Below are 19,756 nucleotides of genomic sequence, written 5' to 3'. Positions count from 1 at the left end.
CCACGGGAACAAACAGAGGATTCTTGACTGAACATCTCGTTTGCAAGAATGTTCAGCCCTGGTTGAGAGTCTCGTTTGCAAGCATTTCTCAACCTTCCTTATACCTTGTTCCCTACACTTTGTAATATAGTTTATAATTAGGAATGTGATGCCTTTGACTTTGTTCTTCTTTCTCAAGATAGCTTTAGCTATGCAGGGTCTTTTATGGTTCCATACAAATTTTAGCACTTTTTTCTTCTGTTTCTTGGAAAAATGCCATTGACATTGTAATAGAGGTTAAAATCAATATAGATATAGATTGTGTTGGGTAGTGTGAATACTTCAACAATATTAACTTTTATTTCCGTGATTATGGACTATCTTTCCATTCATTTTTGTCTTCATTTTCTTTCATCAACTTCTTATAGCTTTCATTGTACAGTTTGTTTTCAGCCTCTTGGTTAAAGTTATTCTTAGGTGTTTTATTCTTTTTCATGTAATTGCAAATGGGATTGTTTTCTTAATTTCTTTTTCTGCTAGTTTATTATAAATGTACAGAAATGCTATACATTTTTTAATATATTGATTTTGTGTCCTGCAAGTTTATGGAATTCGTTTATGTGTCCTAACAGTTTTTTTGTGGAGTTTTAGGGTTTTCTGTATAAAATATCATGTCATCTACAAATAGAGGTAGTTTCTTTTGTTCAATTTGGAAAACATTTATTTATTTATATATCTAGTTAGTATTTAGCAAAATTTATTTGTTGTTGCCTGGTTGCTCTGGCTAGGAGTTTCAACACTATTTTGAATAAAATTGGTGAGAGTGGGTATCCTTGCCTTGTTCCTGAATTTAGAGGAAAACTTTCAGTTTTTCACCATTAAGTATGATGTCAGCTGTGGCTCACCATATATGGCCTTTTTATGTTGAGGCATTTCCCCTGTATACCTACTTTGCTGAGAGATTTTTTTTAAAATCATGAGTGGATGTTAACTTTTATCAAATGATTTTTATGCATCTATGAAATGATCATATGATTTTTACTCTTCAATTTGTTAGTGTGGTATATTACATTGATTGATTTGTGGCTGTTGAATTATCCTTGCATCTCTGGAATAAATCCCACTTGTATGGTGTGGGCTTCCCTGGTAGCTCAGCTGGTAAAGAATCTGCCTGCAATCTGGGAGACCTGGCTACCTTCCCTAGTGGGAAGATCCCCTGGAGAAGGGAAAGGCTACCATCTCCAGCATTCTGACCTGGAGAATTCCATGGACTGTATAGCCTTTGGGGGTCGCAAAGAGTTGGACATGACTGAGTGATTTTCACTTACCACTTTCCATAAAATATTAGAATTAGCTTGCTGAGTTTTGTAAAAATTATTGGTGAGATTTCTTCTGGAATTAAGTTAAATCTATTGTTCAACCTGGGGAGGACTGACACTTTTACTTTATTGAAAGTTCTAACTTATATAAAGCTGGCTGAGGTTTAGTCTCAGCTCTCCAACTCTAAGAAAGCTTTTTAGATTATTATTTCTTCTTGAGTCACTTTTGGTTAATTGCATTTTAATGGGAGTTTAGTTATCTAAGTTTTCAAATTTATTGACATAATGTCATTTATATTATCCTCTCAATATGTTTGATATTTGTAGTAGGTTATTTAAGTATACTGTTTCATTCTTAAGATTGTTTCTTGGTGCTTCTCTCTTTTTTCTTGAGTAAACTTGACAGAAGTTTATCTACTTTATGTTTCCAAAGAACCAATCTTGCTTTTTATTTTATTGAGAAGTAATTGACATAACATTATATTAGTTTCAGGTGTACAGCAGTGATCTGATATTTGTATATATTGCAAAATTATCACCATAGTAATCTAGTTAATATCCCTCACCACACATAGAGCTACAATTTTTCTTGTGATAAGAACTTTTAAGATCTACTGTCTTTGACTTTCAAATATACAATATAGTATTATTAACAATAGTTACCATGCTGTACATTACATCCTCAGGACTTATTTATTTTATAACTGGAAGTTTCTACCTTTTGACCCTCAAGTCTTCACCTACCTCACCCACCCCTTACCTCCTTCTCTGGTAACCACCAGTCTGTTCTCTGTGTCTATGAGTGTGTTGTTTATTTTTTTAATTTGACATATGACATATAAATTTAAGGTATAGAACATGTTAATTTGGTGTATTTATTATCATAATAGTGTTGTCATTTTAATGATTATTAGCACCTCTATTATGTTACATAAATATTATTTCTATTTTAGTGGTCAGTATAATTAATTAAGTTCTAGTCTCTTAGGAAGTATAATGATTATAATACAATGTTGTTGTTCATATTCACTCTACTATGTTTTAGATCTCTTGGATTTATTTACTACTATTTGAAAGTTTTTACCCTTAAACAACATTTGTCCTATCCCCTTGTAGCCATCATTTTACTCTCTGTTTTTAAGAGTTTGGCTTTTATAGATTTCATATAAAAGTGACATCACACAGTATTTGTTATTCTCTGTTTGACTTATTTCACTTAGCATAAGGTGCTCAACATCCATCCTTGTTTTTGAAAATGGCAGGCAGGTTGTCCTTTTTCTTGTGGATGAATAATATTCCATTTCATACACACACACAGATACACACACACATATAACATCTTTATCCATTTATCTGTTGATGGACACTTAGATTATTTCCATTTCTTTGCTATTCTTAATAATGCTGCAGTAAACATAGGATTGTATATATCTCTTCATATTCTACTTTCATTTCCTTTAAGCTTATACCCAGAAGTGATATTGCTGGATCAAATGGTAGTTCTATTTTTGGCTTTTTGAGGAGCTTTCATATTGTCTTCCACAACATAAATACTCATTTGATAATCTCTACCATTAATGGCATCAGGCACCCTTTGCAAGACTTAGTAAGAGAGCAGACCTATGATACAACTGTTAGTTATCACTGCTCCTTCCTTGGTTATATAAAAAACTGAGGGCATAACCCAATGGGAAGAGGTTTTTCAGCCATATTGAGAATTTAGTGTTCATGGTGGGACACCATTTCCTTTTCTTTTTGTGAGGAGGGAAGGGTTACTTTCTTTTTGTAGAATCCAAATGAATGGGGTCCTAAGAGCAGCACTTACAATAAATAGAAGATGTCTGCAAGCAGAAGAGGCAGATATTATTTCCTTGCTGGAGCTCTGCTTTAGCAGTAGACTTTCTGATCTTTCTCCTATGGATCTCTGGACCAGAAAGAGAAGAACTGGAAAAGCTGACAGGGTGGAAGGTGGGGTGGTAGAAAAACAGCAGGCTGTTTAATTCCTATTTGGTATGGCAAGGGTATGTGAATTTCTGGGGCGAAGTCAATTGGTCCTCTTGGTAGAGACCTGGCTTTGGACACACCCAGGTGGCACTAGTGGTAAAGAACCTGCCTGTCAATGCAGGAGACATAAGAGATGCAGGTTGGGCAGATTCCCTGGAGAAGAAAATGGCATACATCAACATGAATCCACCACAGGTGTACACATGTTCCCAATCCTGAACCCCCCCAAATAAAGTAAAAAAAAAAAAGCAACCCAAAACCCAAATATCAACATCATAGGAAGTATTGGACAAGTTAAATCTACTACTTAAAAAAAAAAAAAAAAGAAAATGGCAACCCACTCCAGTGTTCTTGCCAGAGAATCCCTGTAGCTGGCAGGCTACACAGTCCATAGAGTTGCAAAGAGTTAGACATGACTGAAGTGACTTAGCACCGATTTGTCACATGCAAGGAGGTTGTTAGGTTTCTCTGCAACTAGAGCAGAGAGGGTGCTGCTGGGTTTGGAGAAGAGGTGGGATATAAGAGTGTGAACGGGAGTCAAGCCTCCTAGGTCAGGGAACTGTGCAGTGAGAAGAATCAGCAAGATCTTCTAAAGAATTCCCACATGCCTCCTCCAGAGTCAATGCCTGTATGACTGCTACCCTAAGGTCATTGTCTGGGTTTGGGTTGCTCATTGCCAATGAGTAAACAAGTGATGATCAACAGTGAGAAAATAGCAACAGGGCTAATTATAAAAGTCACTGCTTCCCCCGCACCCCCCCCCCCCGCCGTTTATTTTTTTGTCTCTAAAACTAGAGGAAATGTGTCTTAAAGGGTGATAGAGGGGATGTCTCTGGGTCATAGTAGGTCTCTTAAAATAGTGAGATCTCAGCTCACACATACATTTGGAGAAAGAGTTTTTGTTGTTCAGTCACTCAGTCATGTCCGACTCTTTGCAACCCCATGAACGGCAGCATGCCAGGTTTCCCCATCCTTCACCATCTCCCGGAGTTTGTTCAAACTCATGTCCATTGAGTTGGTGATGCCATCCAACCATCTTGTCCACTGTTGTCCTCATGTCTTCTCATGCCTTCAATCTTTCCCAGCATCAGGGTCTTTTCCAATGAGTTGGCTCTTCCCATCAGGTGGCCAAAGTATTGAAGCTTCAGCTTAAGCATCAGTCCTTCCAATGAGTATCAGGGTTGATTTCCTTTAGGATCGACTCGTTTGATCTCCTTGTAGTCCTAAGGACTCTCAAGAACCTTCTCCAACACCACAGTTCAAAGACATCAGTTTTTCAATGCTCAGTCTTCTTTATGGTCCAGCTCTCACATCCATACATGACTACTGGAAAAACCATAGCTTGACTATACAGAACTTTGTTGGCAAAGTATGGTCTAGGTTTGTCGTAGCTTTTCTTCCAAGGAGCAAGTGTCTTTTAATATCATGGCTGCAGTTACCATCCACAGTGATTTTGGAGCCCAAGAAAATAATGTCTTTCACTGATTCCATTGCTTCCTCATCTGTTTGCCATGAAGTGATGGGACCAGATGCCATGAAATATTTTTTTGAATGTTGAGTTTTAAGCCATTTTTGTTCACTCTCCTCTTTCACATTTATCAAGAGGCTCTTTAGTTCTTCTTCACTTTCTGCCATAAGGGTGGTGTCATCTGCATATCTGAGGTTATTGATATTTCTCCCAGCAATCTTGATTCCACCTTGTGCTTCATCCAGCCTGGCATGTCACATCATGTACTCTGCTTATAAGTTAAATAAGCAGGGTGACAATATACAACCTTGGTGTACTCCTTTCCCAAGTCAGAACCAGTTCATTGTTCCATGTCAAGTTATAACTGTTGCTCCCTAACCTGCATACAGATTTCTGCAGGCAGGAGATTTCTGCCTCTCAGGAGGCAGGTTAGGTGGTCTGGTATTCCAATCTTTTGAAGAATTTTCCACAGTTTGTTGTGATCCACACAAAGGCTTTGGCGTAGTCAGTGAAGAAGAAGTAGATGTTCCTCTGGAATTCTCTTGCTTTTTCTATGATCTGATGGATGTTGGAAAACTGATCTCTGGTTCCTCTGTCTTTTCTAAATCCAGCTTGTACATCTGGAAGTTCTCAGTTTGCTTGGTTCATGTACTGTTGAAGCCTAGCTTGAAGGATTTTGAGTATTACCTTGGTAGAATGTGAAATGAGTGCAATTGTGTGATAGTTTGAACATTCTTTGGCATTGCCCTTCTTTGGGATTGGAATGAAAATTAACCTTTTCCAGTCCTGTGGCCACTCCTGAGTTTTCTAAATTTACTGGCATATTGAGTACAGCAGTGTCACAGGATCATCATTTAGGATTTGAAATAGCTCAGCTGGAATTCCATCACCTTTACTAGCTTTGTTTGTAGTAATGCTTCCTAAGGCCCACTTAACTTCATACTCCAGGGTGTCTGGCTCTAAGTGAGTGATCTCACCATCATACTTATCCCTGTCATTAAGACCTTTTTTTTGTATAGTTCTTTTGTGTATTCTTGCCACCTCTTCTTAATCTCTTCTGCCTCGATTCAGTTCAGTTCAGTTTCTCAGTCGTGTCCGACTCTCCATGACCCCATGAATGGCAGCACGCCAGGCCTCCCTGTCCATCACCAACTCCCGGAGTTCACTCAGACTCATGTCCATCAAGTCAGTGATGCCATCCAGCCATCTCATCCTCGTCGTCCCCTTCTGCTCCTGCCCCCAACCCCTCCCAGCATCACAGTCTTTTCCAATGAGTCAACTCTTCGCAGGAGGTGGCCAAAGTACTGGAGTTTCAGCTTTAGCATCATTCCTTCCAAAGAAATCCCAGGGCCGATCTCCTTCAGAATGGACTGGTTGGATCTCCTTGCAGTCCAAGGGACTCTCAAGAGTCTTCTCCAACACCACAGTTCAAAAGCATCAATTCTTCGGCGCCCAGCCTTCTTCACAGTCCAATTCTCACATCCATACATGACTACTGGAGAAACCATAGCCTTGACTAGATGGACCTTAGTCGGCAAAGTAATGTATCTGCTTTTCAATATGCAATCTAGGTTGGTCATAACTTTCCTTCCAAGGAGTAATCGTCTTTTAACTTCATGGCTGCAGTCACCATCTGCAGTGATTTTGGAGCCCCCCAAAATAAAGTCTGACACTGCTTCTGTTAGGTCCTTGCTATTTCTGTCTTTTATTGTACCCTTCCTTGCATGAAATGTTCCCTTGGTATCTCTAATTTTCCTGAAGAGATCTAGTCTTCCCCATTCTACCATTCTATTGTTTTCCTCTATGTCTTTGCATTGTTCACGTAAGAAGGCTTTATTATCTCTCCTTGCTATTCTTTGGAACTCTGCATTCAAATGGGTTTATCTTTCCCTTTCTCATTTGCCTTTCACTTCTATTCTTTTCTTGGCTATTGTAAGGCCTCCTCATTTTGCCTTTTTGCATTTCTTTTTCTTTGAGATGATATTGGTCACTGCCTCCTGTACAGTGTTACAAACCTCTCTCTATAGTTCTTCAGGCTGTCTGTTTACCAGATCTAATTCCTTGAATCTATTTGTCACCTCTGCTGTATAATCATAAGGGATTTGATTTAGATCATACCTGAATGGCCTAGGGGTTTTCCCTACTTTCTTCAGTTTAAGCCTGAATTTTGCAATAAGGGGTTCATGATCTGAGCCATAGTCAGCTCCTGGTGTTGTTTTTGCTCACTGAATAGAACTTCTCCATCTTCGGCTGCAAAGAATATAATCAGTTAATTTCAGTGTTAACCATCTGGTGATGTCCATGTGTAGAGCTGTCTCTTGTGTTATTGGAATAGGGTGTTTGCTATGACCAATGTGTTCTCTTCATAAAACTCTCTTAGCTTTTTCCCTGCTGCATTTTGTACTCTAAAGCCAGACTTGACTATTACTCCAGGTATCTCTTGAATTCCTATTTTTGCATCCCAATCCCTTATGATGTAAAGGACATCTTTTTTTTTTTGTTAGTTCTAGAAGGTCTTGTAAGTCTTCACAGAACCATTCAACTTCAGCTTCTTCAGCATTACTGGCTGGGGCATAGACTTGGATGACTGTGATGTTTTCTTATTATAACTTCAAAAAATTAGAAATAACAGACGTGTTGTTACTTAGTACATGATTCAGTATACATGTTTCATTGTGGAAAAATAAAGTTAAATGGAACTTTAAAGTGTTTTAATCTATTAACCATATCCATGACTATAATAATTCTCATTATTCCTATACAGAAAATAGCATTGGATGATTGCAAGTTATCATGACTTTAAAATGCAATGTATTTTGAGTAAAATCATGAGTAGCATGTAAAAATGCTCAGGAAATACAAAGTTGCTGTGTCATATAACACGTATTTTATATTTCATAAATTCTTGCTAAAATAATGAGAAGGAAGACTAAAAACCCTTGCATTCTCCAAGTAGACGAACTAGAGAAAACCAGTGCTTTAAAGAAGGTGAGATGTTGGAGAGGCTAAATTTTCTTGTGTTACCTTGAATGAGCCACATTCCCCCTCAAATTCCAACTCTCATGTAATAGAAAAGCAGAGTTCTTGGCATCACCCACGTCACTCACTTGACAGTCACTCTGGGCAGAACATAGCACTTTTTTATCTGCAAGGCTTCCATTCAAAGCTCCAACCCCTCCATAAGCCCTAAGTTGATAAGTTTTCTTTCCCTGAAATTCAACACTTTCAGTGAAATCTCATGTTTTTCATTGCCTTTCTATTCATTTAATTCCAAAAAATAATTCAGTACACATACAACTTTACTCAGTATCAATGAAACGATAGAGAAATAAATCATGATTAAGTACAAATTTGGCCAAGATAACTATATTTCCATTGATATGCTGCCGGGAGCCAGCGTGAGGAATCCCACCCGTGACAAGTTCATGTGGCAGAGTTCTGATGGGCAAGGTGAGTTAGATCTCAGGGTGTTCCCCTGGTATTTCCTGAGCATGTACCCCCAAAACCAAAAATCTGCTGGCCTTTGTACTCTGCTTTTCCACTCTTCTGACACTCTCTGGAAAGAGTTAACTCAGGGCTTCAGTTAACAGTCTCCTGCAAAAGGAGTGTCTCAGCTCAAACCCCTCTGATGGCTCTCTAACTTGCCTGACAGTTAGAGACTTTTACAATTTGTGGATTGTTTACAGCCCCCCAACCACAAGAGGCACAAAGTTTAAAGCATCTTAAGATACAGAGCCTATTCTAAGAGCTAAAAATCATATTGGTGATGGGTTTTCACTGTTGTCTCAATGACTGCTGCCAGGCCTCCATATTCTTTATCTTTTAGACACCTAAAGGATATTAATCAATGTAATAGAGATATAGAAATAGGAATGTAGTAGTTTTGATGTTAGCAACACTAGACTTTTGAGTTAATTACTTTTCTTTGTTATATATCACTGCACTCCTCTTGTGTCCTTGCTATGTAAGAATGTAACTTTATTTAGTGCTTTCTGAGAGTGGCACCAGACTTTGGGAAGAACAACACAAATAAGTCTTATGGTTGACAAACCCTTATCAGAAAAGGGCCGTAAAATGGTAATTGGCCCTCTGGCCAGGAGATGATGTAAATCACCTAAGACTTGTGTATACAACTAGGTATGCAGAAAGAAAGCCTGGTTTTGATAAGAGTCAGGGCTGCTGAGGCAGCATAATTTTATATTATCCATTGATGTCTATGTACAAAAAAAAGTATAAAAGGCCTTCCTGGACAATAGGGGCCGGGCCAGTCGCTGGACTGGTTTCTCCTGTGTCTTCTCTTTACTCTAATTTCTGGCTGAATTCCCATCTGGGACATGGAGGCTCGCCATGTCTACTTACTTGTCCCGGCTTCTAAGATACGTAAGAGAGCCCAAGGTGGGGCACTCTCTGATATTCAACGGATGCCGGTGGCCTAATGTAGATGGTGCGAGCTCCTTGTCTGGAACTTTATTGGCTTTCCACATAAGCCAAGTTATTCAGCATCTTTTCTCCACTTAATTTTCCTACTACACTATTTCTTCCTAATCTAATCTTATATTAATAAATAAATAAGTTTTTTCCATTGCCAACGCCGTCCCCGCTTTGAATTCCCTGGATCCACCGGGGCTGGACCCCGGCAATATGCCTTTGAGCAGGATTGACTCTGAACTGTCTTCTCCCATCCTGACCCCACCCTCAAAGTATCTTCATGCATCTTTCTTCTGCTTTTCTGTGGCATCTTTCAGCGTGTAAAACAGGATCGCTATGAAGCTTTTAGTGTTAACTTACCAGATATCCTGAAGCCTATAGTTCTTTCTTAATCTATCATCTACCATTAAAAATTTTTATTTCTTATTTTTTACTTAAAAATTGCTTTATTGAAGTACAGTTGCTTTACAATGTTGTGTTAGTTTCTACTGTATTCCAAAGTGAATCAGCTATACGTATACATATACATATACATATATCCTTCCTTTTTTGGATTTCCTTCCCATTAGGTGATCATAGAACATTGAGTAGTTTCCTGTGCTATACAGTGTGTTCTCATTACCTATTTTATACATAGCAGGTTCGTGACATTGTATGGGAGCCAGAGATCAAGACCATCTCCCAAAAAAGAAGTGCAAAAAGGCAAAATGATTGTCTGAGGAAGCCTTACAAATAGCTGTGAAAAGAAGAGAAAAGGAGAAAAAGAAAGATATACCCGTTTGAATGCAGAGTTCTGAAGAATAGTGAGGAGAAATAGATGCAAACAATAGAATGGGAAAGACTAGAGATCTCTTCAAGATAATTAGAGATACTAAGGGAACATTTCATGCAAAGATGGGCTCAACAAAGGACAGAAATGGTATGGACCTAACAGAAACAGAAGATATTAAGAAGAGGTGGCAAGAATACACAGAAGAACTATACAAAAAAGATCTTCACAACCCAGATAATCACAATGGTGTGATCACTCACCTAGAATCAGACATCCTGGAATGTGAAGTCAAGTGTGCCTTAGGAGGCATCACTACGAACCAAGTTAGTGGAGGTGATGGAATTCCAGTTGAGCTATTTCAAATTCTAAAAGATGATGCTGTGAAAGGGCTGCACTCAATATGTCAGCAAATCTGGAAAATTCAGCAGTGGCCACAGGACTGGAAAAGGTCAGTTTTCATTCCAGTCTCAAAGAAAGGCAATGCCAAAGAATGCTCAAACTACCTCACCATTGCACTCATCTCACACACTAGTAAAATAATGCTCAAAATTCTCCAAGTCAGGCTTCAACAGTATGTGAACCATGAACTTCCAGATGTTCAAGCTGGATTTAGAAAAGGCAGAGGAACCAGAGATCAAATTGCCAACACAGAGTTGGATCATTGAAAAAGCAAGAGAGTTCCAGAAAAACATCTGCTTTATTGACTATGCCAAAGCCTTTGACTGTATGGATCATAACAAACTGTGGAAATTCTGAGAGAGATGGGAATACCAGACCACCTAACCTGCCTCCTGAGAAATCTGTATGCAGGTCAGGAAGCAACAGTTAGAACTGGACATGGAACAACAGACTGGTTCCAAATCGGGAAAGGAGTACATCAAGGCTGTATATTGTCACCCTGCTTGTTTAACTTATATGTAGAGTACATCAGGAGAAAATGTAGGCTGGATGAAGCACAAGCTGGAATCAAGATTGCTAGGAGAAATATCAATAACCTCAGATAGGCAGATGATAGCACCCTTATGGCAGAAAGTGAAGAAGAATTAAAGAGCCTCTTGATGAAAGTGAAAGAGGAGAGTGAAAAGGCTGGCTTAAAGCTCAACATTCAGAAAGCTAAGATCATCGCATCTGGTTCCATCATTTCATGGCAAATAGTTGGGGAAACAATGGAAACAGTGACAGACTTTATATTTTGGGGCTTCAAAATCACTGCAGATGGTGACTGCAGCCATGAAATTAAAAGACACTTACTCCTTGGAAGAAAAGCTATGATTAATCTAGATAGCATATTTAAAAGCAGAGACATTACTTTGCCAACAAAGGTTCGTCTAGTCAAGGCTATGGTTTTCCAGTAGTCATGTATGGATGTGAGAGTTGGACTATAAAGAAAGCTGAGGGCCAAAGAACTGATGCTTTTGAACTGTGGTGTTGGAGAAGACTCTTGAGAGTCCCTTGGACTGCAAGGAGATCCAACCAGTCCATCCTAAAGGAAATCAGTCCTGAATATTCATTGGAAGGACTGATGCTGAAGCTGAAACTCCAATACTTTGGCCACCTGATGTGAAGAACTGACTCATTTGAAAAGACTCTGATGCTGATAAAGATTGAGGGCAGTAGAAGAAGAGGATAATAGAGGATGAGATGGTTGGGTGGCATCACCAATTCAATGGATATGAGTTTGAGTTGATGGACTGGGAGGCCTGGCATGCTGCAGTCCATGGGGTCGGAAAGAGTCAGACATGACTGAGCGGCTGAACTGAACTGATCAATAGTGTATATGGGTCAATCCAATTTCCCAATGCATCACAACCCCCAGTTTCCCCCTTGGTATGCATTTGTTTGTGCTCTACGTCTGTGTCTCAATTCCACATATTCATTAATATATGATATTGTGGAAGAGGAGAGTAAAAAGAGCCGGCTTAAGACTAAGTATTAAAAAACCCAAGATCATTGTTGCATGGCAAATGGAAGAGGAAAAGGTGGAAGTTGTGACAGATTTCCTCCTCTTGGGTTCCAAAATCACTGTGGATGGTGACGACTCCATCCATGACTCCAGCCATGAAATCAGAAGGTGAGTGCTTCTTGACAGAAAAGTGATGACAAACCTAGACAATGTGCTGAAAAGCAGAGGCATACTCTGCCAATAAGGTCCATATCGTCAAAGCTACGGTCTTCGCAGTGGTCCCATATGGTTGTGAGACTGGACGGTAAAGAAGGCAGAATGCCAAAGAATTGATGCCTTCAAACTCTGGTGCTGGAGAAGACTCCTGAAAGTCTGTTGGACAGCAAGGAGATCAAACCAGTCAATCTTAAGGGAAATCAACCCTGAATATTCACTGGAAGGACTGATGCTGAAGTTGAAGCTCCAGTATTTTGGTTATCTGGTGTGACCAGAGAACTCATTGGAAAAGTCCCTGATGCTGGGAAAGACTGAGGGCAGAAGGAGAAGCAGGTGTCAGAGGATGAGATGGCTGGAAAGCAGCACTGATGCAATGAACATGAACTTGGGCAAACTCCAGGGGATGGTGAAGGACAGGGAGGCCTGGTGTACTACAGTCCATGGGGTCACGAAGAGTTGGACATGACTGGGTGACTGAACAACAGTAGTTTGGTATTTGTTTTTCTCTTTTTAACTTATTTCACTCTGTATGACAGTCTCTAGGTCCATCCACATCTCTACAAATGACCCTGATTTCTCTTTTCCTTACAGCTTGCTACCTCTACCATTACAAACATTTCCCCAGCGTTCTTTTCAGAGCTGTCTTTACTTCTTTGTTTTTGAGGCTATAGATGAGGGGATTTGCTAGTGGAGTAACTATACCATACTGTATGGAGAAGGTTAGCTCCAGAGGTGACCCTGAGGTTGGCATGAGATAACGGAGGAAAGCTGAGACATAGAAGAAGCTCACTGCAGTGAGGTGGGAGGAGCAGGTGCAGAAGGCTTTGCTCCTGCCTGTGGTGGAGCTGATGCTCAGGATGGTGGAGACAATGCGTGTGTAGGAGAAGAAGATCAGGAAGAAGGTACCAAAGCCATGTAGCAGTGTGGAGCCTGCCAGGACAGTGACATTGGTGGAAATATCAGAGCAGGACAAAGGGAAGAGAGAAGGCAGTTCACAGGTATAGTGGGGGATGATATGGTTCTCACAGAAGTTCAAGTTCATAGCCAGGGGGATGTTGAAAACTGCATCCAGAAAACCCAGGCCCCATGAAGCCCATACCAGCCTCACACAGAGCTGGCCGCTCATCACCTGACTGTAGAGCAGAGGGTAGCAGATGGCAGCATAGTGATCATAGGCCATCACTGAGAGCAAGAAGATTTCTGTCCCTCCAATGTCAAACACAAAGAAGGCTTGAGTCAGGCAGCCCTCCTTTGAAATACTTTTCTTTTTAGACAGGAGGTTCTCCAGGAGCTTGGGAACTGTGACTGAAGAGAAGCAAAGATCCAGGAAAGAGAGGTGATGCAGAAAGAAGTACATAGGTGTGTGGAGATGGGAATCAGCTCTGGTCACCAGCAGCAGTATCAGGTTCCCCATCATGGTTAGGAGGTAAATCCCCATGAAAAGCACAAAGAGCAGTATCTGGACTTTGGGATCAGCACACAGCCCAAGGAGGATGAACTCAGTGATGGTGCTGTGGTTCCTCAAGGCCATTTAGAAAGAGTTTTTCCTAGGAAAAAATATAGCAATGTACCTGAAACTTCTCTTTACTACACCCAACTATGGAGAAAGGGATCCACTTTTATGTACTTACACCTGATTATTTAGATTTCACGTATGTCCTTATCAAATGTCTATAATGTTTGCTTCCCCTTCTAGTGTTGTTTCAAACAATTATTTTTCCATAGGTGACATTCTGTTTTAAAGACACTGAAGAAATTTGCTAATTTGTGCAGACTCTGAATTTGTTCTGTCTCCTTCAGCTGGCACTGCTTTATCAGCGGTACTCTGTGCATGTTTTGTAAATCATGGCAGAGTTGCTGGGAAGCTGTTTCAGCCTTTGTCTTCTCTCCCATTTTCCAATCTTCCACTCCAAAACCCTTTTAGAATCCATAACTTCCTAATAATATCATTTTATCTTTCTTTAGCTTTTTATTATTGACACTATGCATTAACACCTATTGTCAATTTGACTCTCTGGGACAAGATTAAAAGATGACAGAGTGTGACTCTGTGTGCATGTGTGTGAGTGTGTGTGTGAGTGTGTCTGAATTTTGGATATGCGAAGAAAGGATAAGGAGGATATTGCTGAGTACCTTCTGTGAATTAGAAATTTGACTATCATAAATTATATAACTCATCCAAGTCCCCAATCTGTATACCTCAATTCTATAAAACCTCAAGACACTGGGTCTTTTTTTTTGGTATGGTCATGATTTATCTATTTTTATTTGCTAATTTATGGGATAGAAAATCCATATTTCTTTTATTCTTCACATTTATATTGTAAAATTTTTAATTAGCGGATAACTGTTTTACAATATTGTGTTGTTTTCTGCCATACAACATTGCAGAACAGTCATAACTATATATTTCCCCTCCCTCTCGAGCCTCCCTCTCTCACTCCATCATCACAGAACCCTGAGCTGAGCTCCCTGTGTTATACAGCAGCTTCCCACTAGCTGTCTATTTTATACATGGTTGTGTATATGTGTTAATGCTACTCTCTCAATTTGTCCTACCCTTTCCTTCCCCGACTGTGTCCACAAGTCTGTTCCCTATGTCTGGAGACCTCAGGTCTTTCTACCATGCAGCAACTTTCACTTAAGGCTTGGCTTTCATTTGGTGATCATTTTGCAATATATACAAGTATCAAATCATTATGTTGTATACTTGAATATAACAAAAGGTTATGTGTTGTATTTCACTTCAAATTGTAATTTTCTCATTTAATTTCATAAAACATTCTGGGTAGATTATTATAACCGAATTTTTCTAATGTAGAATGAGAAGTATGTGAATATCTTGTCTTACCAGAGTGAATAAGTGACTACACCAGGATTTAACCTATGTCTTCATTATTATTCTCATCTGGCACTTCTGCCTTCCATTTTCTTATATTTTTCTTAAATATGCTGATTCTCCTCATGAGGCAGCCATTGAAGTGCTCCAGTTGGGAGAAAGAACTCAACATTCAGCTGAAAATGATGAGCTTGCTGACAGCATCCAGTTGATGCTTTGAAAAACAACTGCAGCTTTAGCGGAGGCCAAACTTCCCAGGCAGTCAATGACCGAGCATACCTTAGATACCACATTTTGACCATTTTTGCCTTGTCTGAGGGTCAGTCATTGCCCCAGAGCTCCCAATCCATCCAAGGGTTGGATAATCCTTGTCAGGTCTGTCCTTGTCTGAAACTCTCCTTAGATGATTCTGCTCTCCTTCCCTCTTTCCTGTTAGCAGTGTCATATCTGGTCTGAAGGCTTTTCCAGCCCAATTCTATTTTCTTCCTCTTTGTCTTTCACAGGCGCCTCTCCCTCTCCCCTACTCTCATGTAATACTACTACTACCAAAGTATCTGTTCTGGGAGGACCTCAACAGATATACTTCCACTGTGTGCTAATTCATTAGCTCACCCGCCGTAAGCAACTCCCTTTATTTTATGCCTTTGCTGAATCACTGTCTTATTTTGGCAGTGAATTGTTAAAATGTATACGGCACATTTCTTTCTTTTCTTTTTCCTTCTCAAACAATAATACTACAGTGCCTTGAAGAGAGTGATTATGCTGTATATTACTTTGTATCTCCATGCCATAACTCTTGGTCCAGTGAAAAGCACATATGGTTGGTCTTCCATAGCAAATATGTTGAATAAAAAAATGAAGTGAATTGGATAGACTGTTTAGCTAATTTCTTTGGGAAAGATTGCAGAATCATAAGCTTGACAAGGATTCAGCACTAAGAAGACAACAAATTGGGAACCCAAGAATGATATATGTGTATGTATTCGTTTGCATGTGTGTGTACAGATTGTCTCAGTTTTGTGTAACCAGTAGTGTACTTAACATATCTGATGCCTACTGGCCCATTTCAGACCATACTGGAAAGGCTGTTAAAGCCTATAACATTCACTTGGTCATTCATTTTTTTCTGAACATTAATTTATTCAGTTTATTTATTCATTCTTTCTTAAATCCTTATGACTATGAGTCATAGCAGAACTTAGATCCAGATTGTATCTGTCTGTCCAGTAGCTGAATTTGCAGTTCAGAATGACCTGAATTAACTGATTCAGTGAACAATGAGAGCAACTTGCCAAAAAACTCTATTTTAAGGAGACTCTCTCATCTGAGTTTAAATCCTGTCAAAGTGAGTACGTCCTCTACTGTCTTCACTAGCAAAATAACAATCACAACAAATGGCAATAATTTCTATCATTATCTTCTAGAATTTGAAAATGTCTCCAAGTGTTTGGAATTTTCTGGATGAATTAAGTGGATAATTGCTTGTATCATTCTAGACTGACTTTTTAAAGTACACCTGACCACAGTGTTCATTTGTGTTTCTAACTCTACACCAAAGAACATGCCAGATTCTGCAGAAGATTATCTGAGGGTCCAGATCTGAAAAACTTGGGTCCTGGAAGGTGGGTCTGTGTGACGTAGCAGTAGGGCAGGAGGTCAGCTGGGTGATGTGATTCTATCTGTTTATGAAACAGTCCTGACACAGACCTTTTTATGGATGAGACACAGAAAACTTACAAAACATTCTTAAGGTCATAGAGTTGTAAGACATAGGGTTGCAATTTGGGCTCAGGAACTTGACATGTATCCAGCTTTGTCATATTCTTTGTAAGGAAATAGGTGTCTATGTCATTCCTTGGAGAAGGAGGTCTGTAACATATAACATGGGATACCTAAACTCTTATTGCCCTTACATGTATTTAAGTTTTTTAAATGTTGGTTAATTGCATAAATACTGGGATTGATTGAATATTGAAAATGATATGGAGAGAGGCTCAATATTTCCTCTCTTCACTGAATGTGGGAGTATTCTTCATGACCAAATGCAGATGGGGTGGAGTAGGAATTGAATACTCAGTAAAAAGTGTCACAAAGACCATTGGTGTCTAGACAGTCTCCTGGACAGGGGAATGGTGAAAGTTGGAGGAAACTTGGAACTTTTTGAATTCAGATATTTTCCCTCAAACCTGTTTAGACTTCTACCCCTCTCTATCTGTGTGCTTCACACCATCAGTATTTGTTGGGGTCAAGGGGAATTATTAATAGGAACAAACTGACCTTTTTGTAGTATGTGTGGTGTGACATCCTAGAAGAAGAGGGTTTCATCTGAGTTACCATTATCTGCTGTTTAGTAGGAGAAGGCAATGGCACCCCACTCCAGTACTCTTGCCTGGAAAATCCCATGGACGGGGGAGCCTGGTAGGCTGCAGTCCATGGGGTCGCGAACAGTCGGACACGAGTGAGCGACTTCACTTTCACTTTTCACTTTCATGCATTGGAGAAGGACACGGCGACCCACTCCAGTGTTCTTGCCTGGAGAATCCCTGGGATGGGGGAGCCTGGTGGGCTGCCGTCTCTGGGGTCGCTAAGAGTCGGACACAACTGAAGTGACTTAGCAGCAGCAGCTGTTTAGTATGTTCTTTGGTGTACTCTGATCTGCTCTGGTGTACTCTCGACCATCAGCTATCTACTCTGGGTGGGTATACTTTCCCCATCGACCTTGACCATTACACTTCCACCTGCTGGTCCCAGGTTTCATTGCACTGCTGAAGCCCAGGCCAGTGTGGAGCTTGAACCCAAGATGTAAGATGTGCCTGATCCCAAAGTCAGCATAACTAACTGAGGTTAGAGATTCTTCCCAAGTGTCTGCTCAGAGTAACCAAGCACAAAGGCCTCAGTGTATGGAAAATGTGGTCCTAGGTCAGGGAGCTTAATCTCCAGCAGATAGAAAGTTGATGAGAAGAGAGGAAGAGAAGGGTGGATTAGCTGAGGGGAAGACAGGGACTAGGAAAGAGAAGAAAACCTTGAGAGCAACCGTAGCGGACATTACTGAGTTCCGGGCTTTTTTGACTCAGATTTCCTGTCGCTCTGGTCTTTTCATGGTGGGCTCTCATCTGCACTGTGATGGTCTCTATGCCTATGGGAATCAGTGTTTCTGTAGCCTACTTGTAGAAAAAGCAAGACATCCTTTTTTCTTTCTGGTTAGAAATCATACTGACAGCAGAAAACTAGTACCGCAGAGTATCTTCTTAAAGGCAGAGGCTTCACGTTATCTTCTGAGCTCTGAATTTGTCCTGGCTTTCTCTCCTACAAATTACATGTGAAGACTATCAAATCCTCAACAGAAGATGTGTAAAGAGCGTCTCTCCAGGGGACTCAGGTTCAACCATTTAGACTTCTCTTTATTTAGTTTCCTCTCTGAGTCTAAATGCAATCATACGAGAATTTGTGATATGAGTGACTCACATATAATCCTTCAGAAAGGTACATATAATCCTTCAGAAGGGTACATACAGATTAGGCAATCAGTAGTTGGCTGGCTAAGCCTGGAATCCCAGATGGAGGAACCAATATCTTTTATTTTTTAAAAAATATAAGTATAATTGACTTAGTTTCAGGTGTAGAACTTAGGCTAATGCCTGTTATTCCCTGAAGTCATAGCCTGCCCAATTTGAAACTCATTAACTAGACAAGTTGAAATTTGTAAGGGCCTCAGGTGATTCTATTAAGTATGGCCTTTTGGAGCTTCTGTGTTGAAGTTACGGCCTAGGATGAGAACTTTGTCCCAAAACAGCACCTGCCATACTGAATATTCATGCTAAAAGAATTTGAGAAATGGCTTGTGCAGGAGAGACTTTCTGATTTTCTCTGAAGCAGATCATAAAGCCCTCATATGAGAGGTGCCCTACCCAACCTGGAGGAACAGGTCATCCTTACCTCCAAAGATGAAGAGACACAGAGGAACCTGAATGAACTGGCCTTACTAATCACATTCTTCCACTTCAGTTTACTACACTTAGCTCACCTTTGTCCTATGACATCTTTCCAGGACTTTTCAGTCTTTCCATATATACAATCAGGTCTGTACCCTTAATCAAATCTCTCCATTACTGGAGGTGTTAGCTAACACTATGGCAGTAATCATAGAACAATATATGTGTATCAAATCAATACACTTTACACTTTATATCTGCACAGTGTTGTATGTCAATTATATTTTAAAATAGCTGAAAAAATCACTTAGGTTTATCTGTTTCTTCATGTCTTCATTTCCTTATGAGGCTCCCATGTCACGTAAAAATTAAATAAATCTGTATGCTTGTCTCTTGTTAATCTGCCTCTTGTTACAGCAGTCCTAGTAATGAACTTAAAAGGGTAAAGAAAAAGGTAGTTTGTCTCCTAATAAGTGTAAATATACTAATTGACTTCAGAATGCATGGAGTCATACAGTATTTAGGGAATTATCTAGTAATCTTTCTTCTTTTAATCTTCAGAAATTCTAAAGACCAGAATTCAAAAGAGACAGAGACAATAAAGAACCGAGTCACAACACAATCCCTTTGTTATAATTGCTACATTCTCACCTAGTTATAAATCAACGTGTTATAAATATTGTCTTACAGTGTACTAGACAAAATTCTTTTAAAAGGCTAAGCTTTAAAATAAATATAATTGTCATTAAAATATATTATTTGGCACAGTTATTATTTTGAACAGTTATAACATTGAAAACAGATTTAGAGCTCACTAAAATATATATTCTATATACACACATACACAGATTTTACTGAATACAGATTTGATGTCCTAGAGGAATATGGACTATAGA

At 39.6% G+C, this 19,756-nt stretch overlaps 1 protein-coding gene across 1 annotated transcript; it reads right to left on the bottom strand.

The window, feature by feature from the left end:
- Window positions 1–12,696: 12,696 nt before the first annotated feature.
- Window positions 12,697–13,620, bottom strand: LOC120858154 (olfactory receptor 8S1-like). Its single transcript, XM_040234018.1, has one exon. It carries the CDS (start codon window positions 13,618–13,620, stop codon window positions 12,697–12,699), a length of 924 nt encoding a protein of 307 aa, XP_040089952.1.
- Between the last annotated feature and the right edge of the window lie 6,136 nt (window positions 13,621–19,756).

This window comes from Oryx dammah, unplaced genomic scaffold (assembly GCF_014754425.2).
Source record: "Oryx dammah isolate SB20612 unplaced genomic scaffold, SCBI_Odam_1.1 HiC_scaffold_29, whole genome shotgun sequence".
In the NCBI taxonomy this organism is placed as follows: domain Eukaryota; kingdom Metazoa; phylum Chordata; class Mammalia; order Artiodactyla; family Bovidae; genus Oryx; species Oryx dammah.
The sequence above is the reverse complement of the archived record's forward strand: the minus strand, read 5'-3'. Positions and strand labels throughout refer to the sequence as shown.